This window comes from Onychostruthus taczanowskii, unplaced genomic scaffold, assembly GCF_017590055.1.
Source record: "Onychostruthus taczanowskii isolate IOZ18803 unplaced genomic scaffold, ASM1759005v1 scaffold19, whole genome shotgun sequence".
Classification (NCBI taxonomy): domain Eukaryota; kingdom Metazoa; phylum Chordata; class Aves; order Passeriformes; family Passeridae; genus Onychostruthus; species Onychostruthus taczanowskii.
In genome coordinates this window covers 4,198,105-4,217,926 of record NW_024499128.1, presented here as the reverse complement: position 1 = coordinate 4,217,926, position 19,822 = coordinate 4,198,105, and the positions used below count along the sequence as shown (strand labels likewise).

At 40.3% G+C, this 19,822-nt stretch overlaps 1 protein-coding gene across 3 annotated transcripts in view; it reads left to right on the top strand.

Moving 5' to 3' along the window:
* Window positions 1-19,822, top strand: part of MRTFB (myocardin related transcription factor B) — a 66,584-nt gene that overhangs the window by 13,553 nt on the left and 33,209 nt on the right. For 2 of the 3 annotated variants that reach the window (XM_041401513.1, XM_041401511.1), the window contains exon 3: window positions 3,493-3,666. In XM_041401513.1, the coding sequence (XP_041257447.1) occupies window positions 3,513-3,666 (154 nt within the window). In that variant the 5' untranslated portion in view covers window positions 3,493-3,512. Of the gene's footprint in view, window positions 1-3,492; window positions 3,667-13,842; window positions 14,286-19,822 lie in introns of those variants that run through there. The other variant, XM_041401512.1, reaches the window with a different exon arrangement.

Sequence of the window (19,822 nt, the reverse complement as noted above, 5' to 3'; positions counted from 1 at the left end):
AATTGTGTTTTGCTGTACACGTTTTAACTGTTGAGTTTCAGTTTTGTTATTAACATACTTTGTGTATAGGTCTGCTTCAATTCAGGGGTTACACAGATAATGGTTACCCTCTGTAAATGCAGATGGCAAATCTGGAATAATTCTTTGGGATTGAGGAGGTTTCAAACAAATGAGAAGGGGAGGCAAATTGTTTTCTTTAATATAAAATGTGAGAGTATCATGGGCTTTACATTCTAGATCAGAGGTTTCTCAGTTTTGCACATGGTTGCTGGATAAAGTGTTTATTGTACAGGGTTTGATTTTAAACAAGGTGAAGAAATGTTTTCTGCTACTCATTTTTGTGTTTGCATTGTTGATGTACAAACAGTTGGTTATATTAGAAACATCAGAATGAAAATGCTTTGAGGACTGAAAATAGATGGGAGACATTCTGCATATCTTTAGTTGAGTTTTATGTGAAGTAAAACACTCCTGGTTGTAGCCTGCACCTGATGCTAAAGCAGTTGTATTCATCTGGAGCAGTTAAAATGAATGTGCTAGAAAATGGTAATGGTTTATTATCATACATGCAGCAGTGTAAAAATATGTTTACAGAGATGTTTACAGATGTTTTTGTCCTCATTTATTTCTTGTTTGTTTGTTTGTCAATATATTTATACAAGTTATTTTTAAGTTCCTACATTAGTTTTTTCAAGCTATAAGGAAAGCCTTATGGCAAAGGCAAATTATTAATGTCATGGATGCCAAGTTCAGGAGTTGTCTTCAGAAAGTTGAACAGCTGAATCAATTCTTTATTAGATTCTAATAAAATGAGATAAAATAATCAAATTAATTGTTTATATTTTATTATTGCAAGTCTTGAATTTGTCATCTTTGTAATATTTTTTAGAAGTTCTGTTAGTTGATTCATTAAGGAGCTGTAAGAATCCTAGTGTATCTATGCCAGATGTTCATGATGTAGGTCATTGATTTTTTTTTTTCCCCCACTACAAAAAAAAACCTTGAAATGTTGAGTGGGGATGTGTGTTTTCCTTTTTGGGGAAGGTTAAGAGAATTTATTGTTCTTAGCTCAGAAATATTTCTGTAGTCTGATACAGCAGCAGTTCATAAGTAATAACAAAAAAGAAATGAGAGCAAAATGTGATTTGAGATACGGGTAAAGAATTCGAGGAATTTAGACTTTCTGGGAATTCTAGAGTGTCTTTTGTTCAAAGATTATGTAGCAACGTAGCAATAGGGTTGTTCTAGAGTTAAAGGATCACTTGAGACCATACCTGGGTTTTTAGCAGCCTAGCTAAAAGATTTAGGAAAAGGGAAGTGCAGTATCTGGGACTTTACTGTGAACTGGAAAGTTTAAAACTAGGATTAGAGTTCTGCATTGGAGAACTTTGGATTTAGAGGTTTCCTAATGATGACATTCATGTACTGTATGAAATCACAATGAAAATAGGGTCCTGAGAGTCATGATCATCAGGAGAAGAAATTCTGTCTGAACCAGGTAGGCAGAGCATTCATACTGAGGTTACCCAGAGGTGGTGAAATCACCTGCTTTGGAGATTTTTCAGAAGCTGACAAGGCAAGTTCCTGAGAGCTGGTAATCCCATGAGATGGGGGGATGGACTAGATGACCTCCAGAAGGTCCCTTCCAACCTGATCTATTAATGCTCAAACCACAGGTCAAGCACATTTTGTGTGGGAAGTCAAACTTGTTTTGAATTGTGCTGCTGTGCTGCCATCAACATCATTTAATTGCATGCTGTGTTCCCAGTTGGATCTGGACAATAAACCCACATTTCTGTACGTGCCTGAAACAAAAATTAAGAGACGGACATGTTACCAATTCCACAGTGCATTGTAGATGTGGTGAAAGATGTGGTTCCATTCAAAGCATGTTCACTTATCTGTCACGGGGAAAAAAATTTGTCAAGTTAACCTGCTGCATAACAAATGCTAAGCCTTAGAAAAAGTAGGTGTTTCTTTTAATTTCATCTGGTTTGAAAGCATGAATACAGCTCACGTGGCTTAATCTCTTTGAAAAGTGACTCCAAGGCAACTCATAACTAGTAAATTGTGGATAAAATGCTGTGAATATGAACAGAAAAGCAGCTAAATTTTCAGTTAAATTCTGCTCTGAAGAGACCTGCTTGGTTAATAAATGTACTTAATTTGTATGAGTGAGTGGGAGTTTGAGGAGAGTGTAATGTCAGGAAATCGAGTGAGAGCTGAGTAAATTATGCTTCTAGAAGCTAAGAACAAAGAAGAAAAATCTTGCATAACAGTAAGTTAATGTGTCTTCATTTAATTTGAAAGCTCCAGTTGGTAACTAGGGAAAATAATGAAAAATATGCACTTAACAATGATAATTGTTCTATTTAGGTGTATATCAAGCAGTACTTGCTTATATTTCTTATTTTTCAATTCACACTTTCTGAACATCATTCTCTGCCCTTGTGTAGGCCATTCTTCAATGGTCATGATAATTTTTTGTCATCTTGGTTTTTTAAATGTCATGTTAACACTTGAAATATTTGGTACTGATCATTGAAACATATATTGCACTTTCAAAATTCTGAATACACACCCCAACATGTGGTGTTTATATTCAGAATATTTGAAGTTTAAGGCAAGCAGTTGTGTTTCTTAAGAAAAATAATTTAAAATTAACAATTTCCTCATTTTTGTGGATCTTTCTGAGTTGTTAATATTTAATATCATTCAAATTTCCAAGAATCCAGGGATAGGATATAATTGACATCCATATTGATTTATTGACATTTTAAAGACTTGATAGTTCTGTGAGGTATAAAAAGCCTGTACCCATAATTCATACTTCTGTCTCTCCTTACTGTAGATTAAGTACTACAGTAATGATAGAAAGGAAGGATATAGTAAACTGGGACTTTTTTCAACTATTCGATAAGTAGCTAGTGTGCGATAAAATTAATTTAAAAATATTCATGGCCAAAAGTCTTCCTTGCTGGAGAGACTGAGGATTAACTACTTCTGATATAGTCCTTTGGTGGTGTGAAGTCCTGTATAAATACTGACGTTGATTTGGGATCTGAAGGAGCATTGTGCAGGGCTTCGGAATATTAAAAGCCATTTGTATGTTAGCACAATATAATAATTCAGCATTCTCTGATAGAAGCCATTGTAAAAAGGGATGTTGTGCTGATATGCGGGTGGGAACACAGGCTGGGGCACAGGAGCTTCTGGACATCCATCGTGAGGGCTAACACCGGGTGATGTTTGTCAGTGTGAGCGGAGAAACTCTCCTGCTTTCCGTTAAATTGCCTCTGAATCCATTCCCTGACTATATTTTTGCCAACCCCGTAATATTTGTGGGAAATCAGTAGGCAGTGTCCATAGCTCTAAAGCTGAATTGTGCGTGCGAAGGAACTGCCCAAAGCCCAGCTGCGAAGGCAGAGCAGTGTCTGATGTTTGCCGGTGTTGCCGGAGCAGAGAGTGACCAGAGCCGCGTTGTTTCCGCAGAGCGCCGAGGCGTGCCCAGGATGGAGCCCGCGGGGCCGGCGGACGGCGAGGACGAGCCCGGGGCCCCGGCGCGGCTGGCGCCCAGCCCGCACAGCGAGGCCGTGGCGCACGAGCTGCGGGGGCTGTCGCTGCAGCCCAGCCCCTGCCTGCCGCCCCTCACCGAGCGCAAGAATGGTGAGTGACCGAGTGACGGAGTGCCCGGGGGCGCGAGGGGCCGGGCCGTGCCCGCCGGGGACTCGCCACGTCCAGGTGCTGCGGGATGTTGGGAAGTCGGTCCCGGGAGCTTCACCCGCCAGGGCAGCTCTTGGAGCAGCAGAAGGCACTCTGGAACCTAGAGTGGAGTTGAGGAGATTTTTAAGTTTTAGTTTAAAAACTAGGTTTTAGTTTTAAAACTACTGCTGGTGTATACTACAAGTATTGATGAAATATTTTTGAGAGCTGTATTATTATCAGACAAAAAGGGATAATTTTCAAGAATGGGGGTTTTTTTCTGTATAAATAATACATAATTAATGTTTTGCATTCTATCCTACAAATTTTAATTCAATATTGGAATACTTCTGGAAAATATGTTTTTTCTTAGTTTCCTGTAAAACTAAAATGGATGAGGTAGGTATCTGTGTTCTGTCAAACCTCCAGGAGCCAAACTATTGCTCATCTATAAGTTCAGGTTTAGTAATTTTGGTTAATTTTGTTAGAAACAGATTTTTTTTAGAAATTACAAAAGTCAGAAGCAAATTTGTAAAAGTGAACTTTGAACTTGATGGATTTGCGTTTCAAGTAGTTGTAGTAATTTAATATTTTTACTTTTTACCAAAAATTGGATATTTGCAAGAGTATTTTAGCATGTCACTACTTTATAAAATCTATAACAATAAGAGATTGCAGTTCACAGAAATACAGTGGCACTTAAAAAATTCTGAAATGTTTAAGGGTATTTTTTGGTAGGATATTTTTATGCAGGAAGCATTATGCTTACTGTGAGCTCTGGTAGTGATCCTTTAAACCTTTTGTTTACTTGAATGAGTCTTTTGGCAGTAGTCCAGTAGGAGGCTGAACTGTTCTAGTGTTGTTCTGCAGTGTTGTTAAGCTGACTTGCACAAGTTAGTACAGAAACTGTGTTTCCAACTTTTCCAATGTCACTGCAAGGGTAGGAGGCTTCTGCTCTGGTTTGGTTTTGTTTACCATGGAGGTAATCACAGCATGCCTGGGAGCCAGCAGCCACTGGAGCTGTTACTACCTTCTGCTTTTTCACATTTTCCTCCTCTCCCCTGCCCTCTGCCCCAGAGATCCCAGTCACAGAGCAAAGCAGGAGTAAGAGTTTGGGTGGGCAGAGCTCGGTGGGTTTGCTGCAAATTCTCATGGTTAGCTTAAGCTCCAGTGGAATTATTGTCCCTTGAGTTTACAAAGGAACATTTATATGCTGTGCCAACTCTGTCAAAGTGGTTTTAACTTCCAGCAGAGGATCAATAACAAAACAATTGGAGTGCATTAGGAGCTTAAGATTTTCTAGTCACTTATTACTTGCAGGTATTTACTCCCTGAACAAAGACAAATGGATAATTTTGGGAGGTGGATGTTGTATGTCAGTCTCCTGGACTGTCATAATTTCAGGGCTCTCCTATTTCATTTGAGCTGTTTTCAGGTTCATGGCTGTGGGCAATACTGTATTGCTAATGAAACTAATTTCAGGTTCTCATTAGTCTGCATATTTCTGGATAATTAGGCAGTACATACAGTGCATTGATCATGTAAGCATGTGCCCTGTGTATTGCAGTGGTTTTCCATGCCTGTTCTCTGGAGGCCAACTCTTGCTCCGCTTGCTAAAAAGCAGCAAAAGTTCTTATTTCACTGGTTCTGCTCTTCACACTTGTCACCTCCTGAGTGATGACAGAGATGTGTCTGTGATTCTGGCAGTCTCATGTCAGCCATGGGTGTACAGTCCCTCTCATGAGCAGTGGGCCTGCTCACATACATGGAGTTTGGGAAACAGGCTCTGCGTTGCATCCCTGCCTGAAGGATGCCGGGTTGGGTCCAGTATGTGCTTTTTAGGCAAGATGCTGTGTCCTTAGGAAGGACAGCTTGGAGGAAAAGTGACATGGATGAGGCTCTTGGGAAGCAGGAGGGAGGCGACTGATGCCTGGGTGTTGAGTTGGGCTGTGGTGGAGGAAGGCTGACAAGAGTAGCAGCAGCGTGGCACGGCCCAAGTACCAGTCAGAACAATGTGCTGCCCACACACTGTACCACAGTTTCATGAGCTTCTGTCTGAGAGCCAGGAGGTGGCAAGGGAGGGAAGGATAGGCTGTCTGCTGCTGACAGCAGGAGGGTGGATGGGAATGATGCTGCCTGCAGCTTTCCAGCCTGCTGTTTCAGAGCCAAGTGATGGGAAGGGATTGCACATGTAGATACCATCAATAAAAGGAAGGAGTGCATGACCAAAGCTTTTTGCATGCTGAGTTAATACTTTTCCAGAACTGGTGAGCATGCCACTTTGGCTGGAAGAGGAAGCTGTGAAGGGCTGGGTGTGAGGAGCCATGCAATCATTATTTCCAGGTACATGTAAAACAGAAAGCTCCTAGCTTGTGTATTACAGCAGCCTCTCTTGGCTCTGCAGTGGCTTCCTTGACTATCTCATTGTGCCAAACTCTTCTCGTGACAGTGGCTACTACTTTCTGAAAAAGAGACATATAAGTTGCTCTTGTGGAGTTGTCATCCACAGGTGGGAGCCTGGTTATATTCTTGTAAAATGAGTGGATGAGTGGCTGGCACCTGTCTGGGCCATTGACCGCCCTTCAGCTCTGCATTTTGGCCATAAATCCCGTCAGAAGGGGAGTGTGCCCATTCCCTGCCCTTTGGTGTGGGGAAGCAGTTCTGTTCCAGGCAGTGGGGGCTGTGAGGTGTCTGCTCCTCCAGACTCACAGCCAGCACAGGAACAGGATTGCCTCTGCTTCTCTTTAGGGCTGTGCATCCTGAACTGCAGGAGGACAGAGAAGGTGGTGCTGTGCTTCCCATGGCTGGCAGCAACTGTTCTCCACCAGAATTGGGCTAATTCTCGGAGAACAACCAAGAGTCTTGGATATTTTGTAGGAAAAAAGCCTTGGGACAGTGAACATCTTAAAGCAAGACTGGTAAAATCTCAATTAGGAGAAAGCAGTGCCCCTGGCTGTGTAAGAACAGGGACACTCAGGAGCAGGGACCCTGAGGCACCGAAGGTCAGGTGAGAATTGCAGCTTCCTGTGGAGTTGGAGAGCTTGTGGGATACTGTGGAGAATTCAGGGCAAGATGGAGCACACACACATGCACACACACACACAAAACCCAACACAAACCCAAACAAAAACAAATACTCCAAATGGTGTATATTGAGTCCTCCTAAGGGACCAGTCGAGTCAGCTGGGAGACACAGTTCTTAAAATAACTGAATGAAATCCACATCCTACTTAACCTAATGATATTATTTAAATAAATTTGATGATCCAAGGGATTTTTTCTGGCATCTAAGAGTTGTGGTATATTAGTTTGCCTGTTATCTCTTATCTTCCACTCCCTCAGTATGTAGCACTGGTAATGTGCATTCTTGGCATAGTTTTATAGCCTCTGAACAAATTCTCAATCCTCTGTGCAATTAATAGATTTGAACTGCAAATTTGATATTAGAGAATCAGGTGAGATTTGGGACATTGTTCTTGCATCTGTGTATGACAGGTTTTTCTCCACTGCTCTGAGATCGGTGATTAGGTGTGTTTTTTCCTCTTGTAATGATATATAGGTAGATCACTGTGCTTAGGATTTATTTTCTTGAGAGAACTGGGAGGGACACAGAGTGTAGGAGAGATGGCTAGTGGAAAGACTAGAAAACAACAAATGGAAAACTTAGTTCTGATTAAAGTAATAGCTTGGCATGGAATATAATTGAAAAATCATCTTAAATTCAGCAGTTTCATAATCACTGAAAGCAATGAGATCTGGAAAACAGCATGCAGATACTCTGATTAACAGCACCACCACCACCAATAACATCAACAAGCCAAACATAAAAATTCCCCACAAACCAGAACTCAAAGGAAGTGTATCATGAAAGGTGTATCTGGATAAAGAAGTGCACAATTTCTGTAAGCTTACAGTAGAAATGTGTGTGTGCATTTATAGTGTAGTCATAAATAATGTGTGTGTGTACAGTGGTGGTCCAGAGAGGCTGTGCAATCTCCACCCATGGAAATACTAAAAATCAGCCTGGGCACTGTCCTGGGCAAGCCTGTTCCAGCTGACCCTGCTCCAGCAGGACTTGGGCCAGGGGATCTCAAGAGGCTGCTGCCAGCCTCAGTGATTCTGGGGTTTGTCTTTCCCTTAAGGTTTTAATAGCCCATGGAACATCCAATGCAAATATTCTGTTAAATAATCTTTTCTAAGAACATGCAGCATATTGTAATGAATATATATTTGTCTTTATGCTTTGGTTTTTTTGGTGGTGCTCTGTTTTTTGGAGGGAGTTTGTTTTTGGGGTTTTGTTTGGTTTTTTACCGTGTTAGTAGAAAAACCAGAAGTCCCTCGGTCTTCCTGTAAATATTTGAATGTCATCCTATCTGTTCCGAGAGGAGAGCGCAAACTGAGTAGGTACTGATTTCCCACTAAGTCTGTCTTTGTCATTGGTACTGCCAGTTCCCACAATCCTAGCATTCCCAGGCCATCAGTCAGTGTCTACAAGGAACAATTTTCAAATATTAAAGCATGTGAAAAGACATACAAGCCAAAACTCAGAGATCTCTAGGGACTGTGACCTCTTAAATGGAATATATTCTGACATTTTCACAGGCTACATGAAAGAATTCCAGCAGGGTCATTCCATTTGGTAAACTTCTAAACAAACATTCCATCATTTTAGTTTGATTTATAGATATTATTTTTTTTAATTATCTGCTTATTGTGAAGAGATTAACACAGGAGACATGACCTGTGACTGACTCAATTGAAGGCATCTGGTATATGTGAAATCCTGTTTGAGGGCCTGGCATTTGAGTGATTACAGGAGATACAGAAAGCATGTTTTCCTTTAAAGAGATCACTTGATCAAACTGTCTTATTCTGACCTTTTCTCTTGAAATTCCTTGTGCACAACTAAATGCATAGCTAGAAAAGAATGTTGAGTTAATTTTAAATTCCACTGTATAATTGTTTTAATTTGTTAGAACTAAGTCCTAACTGCAAATGTTGCCGTTGAAGTGTCAGTTTGTGACAGAGTCACTACAGGAAAGTAACATGGAGCAAACAGAATTGGTAATTGGTATGCAGCACTTATTATATGCAACTTTTGCAAATCAGAGGTACCACAGTGGATGACTAAATATTGTCCTCTACAGGATATATATATGCAGTTAAACGTAGATTTGTATAGTTAAACATATACAAAAATGCACATTTTTATGTACTTTATATACACATTTAAAAAAACATTTATTAATTTAGATGTCTATATGGGTAAGACCAAATGGAAGATAGTTTTCATTTAAGAAGTGAACACTGCCAACATATGTCCTCCCTTAAAAGGAATTTGTGTGGGTTTTAGTGGGAGTAGAAGAACATGCAGACTTATAAATTTGACATCACTGTAAGCATTTGGTATTTTTCTGGGAAGGGTGACTGAGGTAGATGGTGCCCATTATTTGTCTTGTTTGGGTCTTTTTGCCACAGCGGTGGAGAATATAGGCAGAACAGAAGTCCCCCAAAACAATTCCCCTTAATTAATAATTTGAAGTAATGTTCTTCATGTTTATAGAAGTAATAGAATAAATTATAATAGGGGTTGTGTAAACTGATGCCTTAGTTTGTGTAGTTAGAGCACTATTTTCCTATGTGAAGAAATTATTACACCATGATCGAGAACTAGATTATCCTAATACAATATAAAGCACCAAGATATTCATCAAGGTGTATGTAAAGCCAAGGTGAAATAGATATTTGACTAATTAGGCTTTATTCCCACTTGAAAATGTTATTGTGGTAGTGAAAGAGTTTAAACACCCAAGGGCATTTGGTTAGATTTTGTTTTTCTTTTTGGTCGGATTGCAAAGGAATGAGTTCCATATGATGTGAAGAGCTGGAATGTACTGTTAAAGCAATTGTTGCTTAGTTACTTGGTGTTTAATAAGGTTGTGAAGCTGCTCCCAGTCAGTGATGTCACTCAGCACATCACTGATGCTTCACCCAGATAAGGGTTTGTTGTGATGGGCAGACAGGCAGGCACTGGGGCTGCATGTACTCCTGTACTTTGGAATTTTGGTTAATATCTACTAGACACTTCCACCTTTTAAATAACACTTTTGCTGTGGGCTGAAGGTTGGCAGAACACTGGAGTCTGTGCTGCAGAAGAATGGAAGGAACAAGCACTGATGACCTTAGATGTAAAGCAAACATTTGTGAAAAACTTGTGCAATGCATTGCTCTTAAAATGAGATTCTGGTTTATGAAACTGGCAGAAATGTTCAATTCTGAGTCCTCTTTCTTCATTTCACCCACTCTTATGCAATATATTCAACTTTAATTGAAATTCAAATAAGAGGTACTTCTGCCCTCTGAAAATAATGCAAATTCTAACAGATTTCATTTTCACTGAAACTAGGAGCTTGTTGTGTATCTTTTACTTCGCCTTCTGATTTGGGTACACTGATGCAGTTTGTAACAGAGTTCAAACCTGTAACTGAAAAATACAGCATTCAGGACTTTAGATTTTTGTTTCAGCTGAAAGAGATACTTTGGTTTTTGTTGTTTGATAGAAACCAGTCTCTCAGCCACAAGTTTTGTTTCTAGGTCATTATAGGTTTCTCTGTGATTCTCAGTTTCATTTTGCTATTTGTAATGTTAAAAACAGCTCATTTGAAACAGGTACATGCTCAAATAGCAGAGGTTTTATGTCCAATGTTTAGTTTGGAAATGAATAGTTCTCTCTATTACAAAACATTCTCTATTTAAATAGTCAGCAGCAGAAAGAGAAGATGAAAAATTTGCAATTTGAAAAAGTTTTCTGCCTGTTTTTAACAATGCCATCAATTTCAAATGACAATCCAAATTCCAGCTCACTTTTAAACACTGATCACAAAATCATTTCAAACTCTGAGTGGAGTTGTAAGATCCCAAGCTTTTTCTGTCCCAAATTTATATTGTGTAATTCATGGGTTGTTCTGCTAACTGTATTACTGCTAAAATGAAGAGTCATCAAAGAACAAACATGTTGCTATTGTTTCACTAATACTTACTCTAGAGGGTTTTTTGGGGTAGGCCGTAAGGAAGGTATTAAGTTCCCACCTGTAAAGTCACAATTTCTTTTCAGAGAAATGTGGAATTAGGGTCCTTTAAAACCAACAACAAAAGTAACTGAAGTACAAAGCAGTTTTTATCTGTCAAAACAATCTTCAAGGCAGATGCTGCCCAAACATAGGCAGTGTGTTCAATGTATCAGTGTGGGGGTAGTGGTTCTAATAATGACAGAATTTCTGCTATTTCATAAGAGCTTAAAAAATTACCATCAGGTTTGAAAGTGCATGAGTAAATCTGAGAAGTCCTTGTGCTGCTTTAGCAGTCACAGGTAAGAACATTTGTAAACTGTTCTAGAGGAGTTACAAATTACAAAAGAACAATATTGTTGCACACTCAACCAGTAAAACCAAGGTATCAGTTGAGCTTGGATTAAGGTATATTCAAGACTGCTGGGAAAACAAAAGGCTGTTGGAATAGGAATATTCTTTCATGATGTGAGAGATAAATGTTATTCTTCATGCAGGGGTTTAAGAGAAACTTAGCCCTGAGCAGAATATCCAGATATTCTCCATATTCACAGTATAATTGAATCTGGAGCAGAACTATTTCCTTCTTCAAATGCATCTTTTCTTTGTCTTCATTTGTTATGTCTACCCTCACCCAACTATTCCATATTCTATAGCATTTATTGGCAATGGCAGTATTTGGTTACATGAAAAATACACAGCATCATTTTGACCTTTCATCTCTCCTCATCTGTACAAGAATTTTCTCATTCTTATTTTTCATAAATTCTATAATTCCTGCTTTTCTTACTAAAGATTTTGCATGTTACTGTTGAGATTTCGATCAGACTTGTTAAAGACCTTCTAAAATTGTCATCTCTGTGTTAAGCTTGTATTGATCTAAGAGGTGAAATTGAAGCAAAATAGGAGGTATAACTTCAAGTAGCTGAAGATAAGCACATTGATCTGCTGTGGGGTGGCTACCCTTGGAAAGGGGGAGGAGTGGAGAGCACCAACTCCTGGCTAAACTCATCTTTCTGAACCAGAGAAATGCTCCTGAAGGCTTGAACTGCTCCCACCCAGCTGCTGTTACTGTGGTCAGCTTTCACCTGAGCACTGGGCACTCTCAATTTATATAAAGCACTATAAAGGGATAGGCATGGATAGAACTTCCTTCAGAAATATGGTGTTTGAAGAAAAATGCCTTCCTTTGGCTTCTTTAATTACACATTTCCTCATTAGAGCGTGAAATTTTTTAAATTTCAAAATACTGTTTTCTGAATCATTGGGAAATAGTCCAGAGCGTGTGAAGTGACTGTACCCTTTTCATAAAACAATTTGTGCTGTTAGGTATTGTTACACTGCTAGAATATAATTCATCCATCCAAACAATTAATTTCTCTCTTGGTACAAGAAAAATGGGGAGTTATAATCATTTATATCATTTATATAATCATTTATATGTGTGTAATATTCTGTTTATTGACTGTGTCAGAGTTAATGGGTGTTTAAGTTTAAGCAGTATGTGTTTGTATTCTGCTTGTCTCGGTTTTTATTTTCTGAATATGTGGAGTTTCTCAACAGTAGTTTTGTTTCTTATGCACAGGAAGTGTTCAGGTGCAGGCAGTGAGGAAGTTAATTTGATTTATGAAGGAGCTTTTCCACAGTATTTTTTCCTTGTGTTCAGTAAAAATCACTGCAAAAGCAAATGTATTGGAATAGTCTGTAACTTGTATTTTAAGCAGAACATAATTTAAGCTGATAATTTTTATACAAATGATGTGCAGACAACGGATTTTTAGGCTGGGAGAGCGGCCTCAAATCACTCACGCTGCAGAGAGTTTTTTGCCTGTAATGTCAGCTCCTTACATGTCAAGAGGTTGCTGGAGCCTGGTGAGCTCGCACCTCCTTGGAGTCTGCAGTTCTGAGCAGATCTAGGGCTCCCTTCTCCCAGCAGCAGGGAAATGGGAGAGGCTTCCAAATCCTGCTGGCTGGGCCAGGCAGCCTCACACCCCGTGTGTCACTGCCCTGGCAGTGCACTGTCAGCGTCAAGAGTCAGTGCTCAGTGACTGTCTTTAGAAAGATCCAAGGAGGAAAAGATGAGGTTTTTTTCTAGTTTCCACTTTTAAAAATTCTGTTTCTGAATGTATATAGATATTTTCAAATCTGATTCTATGGAAGTGAAACATTTTATCTGAATGGAGATGTCCTTTAGAATTTCAGGTTGAAGGATTTAAAATACAAAGTAGAGGCGTGCAAAATGTGTGCAATGATAGCATTTTTAGGCCAAAGGGAAGGGAAAATACACCTGCCAGAGTTCCTAGTTGACATGTAGAGACTCTTTAACATTATGTATAGTTTCTTTTCTCTAAGTACAGGAAATTAAATGCAGACTCGTCTTCTGTTCCCTTACGGCCAATGCCAGGTAATTAGAGGGGATCCATTTCCCTGAAATCTTCCAGGTTGACACTGAAGTTGATGACTCATGTAAGATAAATGGGATATGCTGCAGAGAATGGCAGATCAGAAGCTGTGGGAGGAAATACTCCTGAAACTGTTGGGAATAATGAGATGTGTAACTAATGCAAAAAGGAAAATAATAAAGTACTCGGGGCTTAGATATTTACAAGGAACAGAGGCTCTCATACTGCAGGGAAAGGCATGGAAATAATCACTGGTTTTCCCAGTTACCTCTGCTAGATAAATGTCTCTGGAACCAGACCCTGGGGTTGGGTGGGTGGGAAGATTCCCTAACATAACTATAACTTTTTCAAATGCCGCTGTGCAGCTTTGTTTACTGGTGAAACATAATGAGGAATGAATGTGCCGGTCAGGCAAAGATGAAATATTTCTGCTGCCTGCAGCAGTGTTCCGAGGAGTGGGGGCAGGGAGAAGGAAGGGGGCAAAGGGAGCGAGACCTCAGCAGCAGTTTGTCTTAGGTATCAGCGAATGCTCTCCAGCAACTGCTGGATTTATTTTTAACCGCTTGACTCATTCTTTGTCAGATGATTGACCACCGAGCTGCACATTGAAACACCAATGTGCAGAGGAAGCGAGCGTAACTACAGGCACGGGGGGAGTGTCTGTCTGGGAAGAGAGGCGGGCTCTGGGAGTTGTGCTTCACACGCTCGGCGCCCGCGCTGGGAGTGGGCTGCGGGCTCGGAGCGGGCACAGCGAACCGAGCCGGGCCGAGCCGAGCCGGGGTGGGCCGGGCCGGGCTGGGCTGAGCCGGGCTGAGCCGAGCCGAGCCGAACCGAACCGAACCGAGTCGGGGCAGCGCCATGGGCGGCGCGGCGGCGCCCGGGCTGCTGCCGTAGGAGTCCGCGGCGGGCCCCGTGCGGAGCGCGCTGCACCGCTGCCCACTGCGGCCTGCGTTTTTTCCGTGCTGGATGTTGCCATTCTAAAGGATTCCCACCATGATCGATAGCTCCAAGAAACAGCAGCAGGGCTTTTCCGAGATCTTACCTGCAGGAGATCTTAAGCCGCTGAAGGAGAAGGAATGCCTTGAGGTGAACAGCCAGAAAAGTCTCAAGGAAGGTCAGTCACTTGCTGGTTGGGGGACAGAGAATGCAGAAGTCCTGGGCACATTCAGTTCACAGCATGCCTCATGTAATGCTCTAGGTCAGGAAGAGTTTTTGTGCATTACATGAGGTACTGTTTTCCCTCTGAAAAAAAAAAAAAAACCAAAACAACCCCCTAAAAGTTGAATTGAAATTTTACCTGAGACTAGTAAAATAACGATAGCTTGATAGGAATTGTAGTATGAAGAAAAATGAGCAATCAAGTAGTCTTTTCAGGGTATCATTTAGTGCTGAATTAATGAAGGACTCTGAAATTGTCCTGTAAATGTTGCACAAAGTGCTTCAAAATGTCTCTATTGAAATAAATATAATGAAATAAACATCATGAAATATGGCATGTCAAAATAAAACCCCACATACCTTTAGTATTAGACATATTGCTACCTCATTTTCAACAGTGCTTTTCTCAGGTCTTTTCTTTCTTTGGAATCCTGTTCTCCCCTCATACTTTAAATTAGATTTGATTCTGGTTTTGAGAAGTGCGCTTTTCATTCCACATTTTTTCTTTTAAATGATTGGATTTCAACTGGGCATGAAATTGATAAAATGCACGGGCATTAGTTTCTAAAATAGCAGTAGTCTGAGAATATTTGGAACATCATTTAAAGCTGACAAATAGAATTATATGAGATTCATTTAAAGCAATCTTTGTTAGGCTGAGGCAATACTGCTGCTGAGACAGGGAAATTGTCTCACTCGTGGCGGGCAGGATTCTTCCCGCTGGCCTGGGTGAAGGAAGAGACCTCTGGAGGTCGGCTGCCAGCCCTGCCCAGAGCCACTGACACGGGTGGGAGTTAACACCAGGCTCCTGCAGCTCTGGGCTCAACTCCAGCTGCTTAATCAATAGGACACAAACTGTATTTGTAGTTGACAAAATTCCTGCTTTCCTTTTACAGCACTCTGCTTTTTTCCTCCAGATATCTCTGGATTGTCTGGTGATTCAGATTTCTCCCTTGGTGTGGTGGCAAGAGTTCTATATGAGAATTTACATGCTGGGTTTGTTTGGGGGTTTTGTTCATTTCTTTTTTAAATTTGGACCTTAATAATGTCTAAAATGGCAAAAAGCTAGCTCATATTCAGTATTAAATTCAGTATCTGACAGGTCAGTTTAAAACCCCCATTACTTAGCTTTAAGTTGGAGCTAGAGAGAACACTGATCTCTGTGCACTGTACTGGTCCTGAAGGTCTGACAGGGATTGAGAGAGAGGTTGAGTGGTGCTGCCGGGGGCAGTGGCTGAGAGCAGGACAGTTCTGCTTCCTTTGTGGCAGGAAAGCACTGACTGGGAGACCGTGGCTGAAGGACAGGGCCAGCAGTGGCCTCTGGCTCGGGTGGTTTTGTCTCACAACTCAGAACCAGCCCAGTAAAGCCCTGCTGCTGCTGCTGAGGCTCTGGGCACAGCAGCGAGAGAGAAGGAAGCCACGAGGGTCAGAGGGGTGGGCAGTGCTGTAGGAAACAAAACCTATCTGGGGTAAGCTACCAAGAAATAAAGGGCAGAAAAACATGGCAAAATGCAGCACGGTGGGTAGTGTAGGTGGGCTGATGAGTAACCACAGTAATGATTATCTTCAGGCCTCTTCAAGCATGTCAGTTATGGAGAAAGTGGATGAAAGAATGTACATTACAGTAATGATGGTTTGTCAGAGTAGCAAAAAACCTGCAATTATGGGATACTCTGCCAATCTAAATTCATTAATATTTTAGAGCTTAAATGATTCTGTGCATACAAGAAGATATGTTTTCCATAATCACTACCTTTGCTTCCTTTTCTGTGTTTTAGTACCTGTTCTCCATTTTCACTTTCCCCAGTGAATATTGCTTATTCTTTTATCTCTCCCAAGTTTGGCAGTGTAATGATTAAAATAATGAACCTCTTCTTGAGAGTTTGATTGACTACAGGATCTCCTCTTCCAGCCTTTCCTCCTTCTAAAGCTTAGAAAAACAATAATTTTCTTTCTTGTGGTATATAGAATGGATTATTGAAAACACTTCAAATCTTAATTTACATCCAGAGGGACTAAAACAGAGCTCCATGTTTCCAGTTTATAATGTTATGAAATATGTAGTTCAGATATTTTATAGATCTTTTAGAAATCAGTTGCAGCTATTAGTTTAATCCTATTTAAATAATACTACAGGTAACACATTTTACTTTTTAAAAACATAAATTGTACAACAACTTATTTTACAGAACAGTATCTTCTAGATTAGCCTGTGCCATTCTGTCTCTCTTTTTTATGCCCTCCTCTTTCCTCCGCCTTTCTTCTTCCTTAAAATGATGTGGCTGGTTTTGCCACGTGAATTCTCAAACGTTTCTTCCTTAGGACACAATATACTTAAAAAGATAATCTGTGAATGATAAAACTTGCAAAAATTAAAAATGTAATTATGTGGAGATCCAGTATTTCAAAAGGTGCCTTTGTTTCATAAGCTGCATTGCACAGGTTTGATAAATCTAAAATTCCTGAGATAGTGCAGTGCTTTTTTCAGCGATGAGTACCTTAAGAGAACTGCAAGGTGCAATTTTTTTTACTTCGTATTTCTTTATAAGAAAAGATATTTTTGATGGAAACAAAAATAATAACACTGTCTTCAGCAAATTAAGGACATTAGCAGTTTAGACTGCAAAGCTGAATTTTTTTTGTTCCTTAGGCTATTGATACACATTATAGCATCCTGTAGCATGGGAGGAAATCCTCTTAATTACCCTATTTTCTTGTAAACAGCTCAGATACTATTGTTGCATATTGCCTTTTTTGTGAAAAAAGTTCTTGCTTTTATCTGTCTGATCAAAATTACCTTTTGTATGAGCAAGGAACAAAGATATTTTCTGTCTCTGAGGTCAACCACACAGTGCTAACTAAACAGCTTTTTCAGAAATCCCTGTACCATTGACTCTACCTCCTGCAGCATCTTGTAGCACTGTCAAGTAAGCAACCAAAACATTTGGAAAATTCAAGTGAAAAGCCTTAAATGTGCATACAGTTACTAAGGAATATTCAGTGTCATCAAACAGTGCATGTATTAGGAGCTGGGAATATATCTGGACTGCAGATTGAAAGGTTTCCAACAGCACTGGAGAGCTGAGGAAGTCTTGTTTTATAGCCTGAATTGTTTCAGTATAAAGATGGATGAGCTGTATGACACTCCTGAAGACACAGTATTAAATTGGTGAAACAGCTCAGTCTGGTGCTTAGGTGGGGTTTAAAAGGAGGCTGAATCCCAGTTTGTTTGCACCGTATTTTTCGTGTCATAATCTGAGTTTCAGAGTTACCAGTTGCCTGCAGGCTACTCTAATTAAAAAAAAAAAAAAAAAAAAAAACTAGGCAGGAAGGAAATTTTATTTCCACCTTGAAACACAATTTCTTTCCGGGATTTGTTATGCTTTTTAAATTTACTGGTTTGTGAGGAACTGGAGACTGGCAAGTGCTGGAAACAGGATACAGGGTGGAATGAGTGGATTTCTCAGGTGTGCACTGGAATTGTCTTCATGCTGCCTGAGTAACAGATTACCAGGTGTAGTCAGGAAGGACTTCTTCCCCTCATCCCTTGCAATCAAATCCATGTTGCATGAGAATTGGTTATTCAACACACTTCCTGCTGTTGCTGGCATGTTGAGTATTGATGATACTCTTGACCTCTTCTTCTCTCCTGCCCTGGCATGATAAAGATTCTGCTCTTGGTTTACTTGGGTTGGTTGTTTTTTATAAAGAAAAAGCTCTAAGTTGTGTTATCTGTGTTCAGAGGTGTTTTTATTACCCCTTATCAGTGGTAGTCCATCAGGTATATTCCTTGAGACACAGATAATGAGAAAAATACTGGCAAAAAAAGTGTTTTTCCTTTGTTAATAAAGGAAGCACTGTAAATTGTGTGTACTGATCCTGCAGGGCTGTGCTAAACTCTACCATAAACAGTCTCTTTAATGTCGTGGGATAATTGTGTGTCGTAAATCAGCACTTACTCCGCAGAATTTTCTTCTTCAGTGTAGCACTTAATAATAAATATATTGTAAGACCATTATAATAAACACATGCTTAACTACTTCAATAAACCAAGACTACCATGTACTAATTTGATTTTGTATGTAATCTGTATACAGTTAGAAGATGATGGTGGCTAACCAAGAGCTTTTAAAAAACTTGCTATGGCATCTATAAGATTTCTTGAAGATTTTATAAAAGGATTAGGACTGCTGCTGCCAAGAGCCAGGTGTATTCCCATCCAGCCCTACCCTGCTTACTGCCAGCCTCTCTCTCGTGTTGGCATTAGGAGTCACACAACCGAAGTGAGTGGGTATTGCTTCTTTCATGGTGCTGCCAGGCCAGAGCACAGACCTGACAGGAGGCACCTCTGCCAGTGTGAAAGCAGCAGAAGCAGCTGGGGGTGGAGGGAGGCACAGACCACTGGCTTTTCATTGGTAATCCTGTGTTAGATCACACTGAGTTATGAAACCACACTCTGAAACCACCGTCTGCTTTGCTCTGTCCTGTCACATCCAACACAACACGTGGGAGCCTCAGCCTCCAGTGCAGGATCCTCCCTAATGCAGCAACTTCCCCATCCCTGGGATCAGCTGGACTCACCCACTGAGCATCTGCAGAGTCTGGAGCTGTCTGCAGCAGAGTTGACTCAGTTCCATTGCTCACATCCCCGTTTGCAATCAGGCAGCTCAGTGGCAATCCACCTTCCTCTGGCTGGAATTAATGGTAGTCTCCTGAGTTGGAGAATCTGCTTGGGTGTGCATTTTGTTTGCTGTGCCTCGGAATAGCATGGGCAATGGAGGGGGCTTGGCAGGAAATCATCTGTCACCATTCTATGTAATGCACTCCAAATTATCACCAAGGTAGAATTTAAACTCAAGTTTCATGAGTCCCTTGACAGTACACTTTTTGGCTAATAGTAGTATTTGAGGAAATGCAGATTATTTTTTTAAAAATCAGAGGTCTGCACTAAGCAGAGTAATACTTGCAGATTTAGAAAATGTTATTGTTAATATACTTAAGTTACGCAATTTTACAGAAAATGGAAGTATAAGCTTTAGTTTGTTGAGACTTCTCACCCAAGATGGTAATGATTTTTCTCATTTTAAAGATGTAAACAGAATAATGAAGAGTATAGATTTTGCTTTTTACATATCCATGCACATACATATATATATATATATAATTAATCCCAGCAGACATCCCAGTAATTCGTTTGAAGGCTTGTGTATGTTCTGGTTGGTTTCTAAGCAACATGTTCCATAGCAATAGGATACAATACAGATTGTCCTATATCCTAGTCATTTAAGCCTCCAGCTAATGATATTGTTATAGTTCATATGTTTGTTTGAAATGTTGAGTTTACATGCAGGTCTCTTTGCCATCTAGGTTTTCATTTTCTGCTTTCAGTGGATGCTGTTACTGCTGGAAGCACTCACCTGAGCATCAGCACTGGCTGAAGACAAAAGCTTTAAATCACAGTGGTATCATTTGAGAGATTTGGAGGTTCTGCAG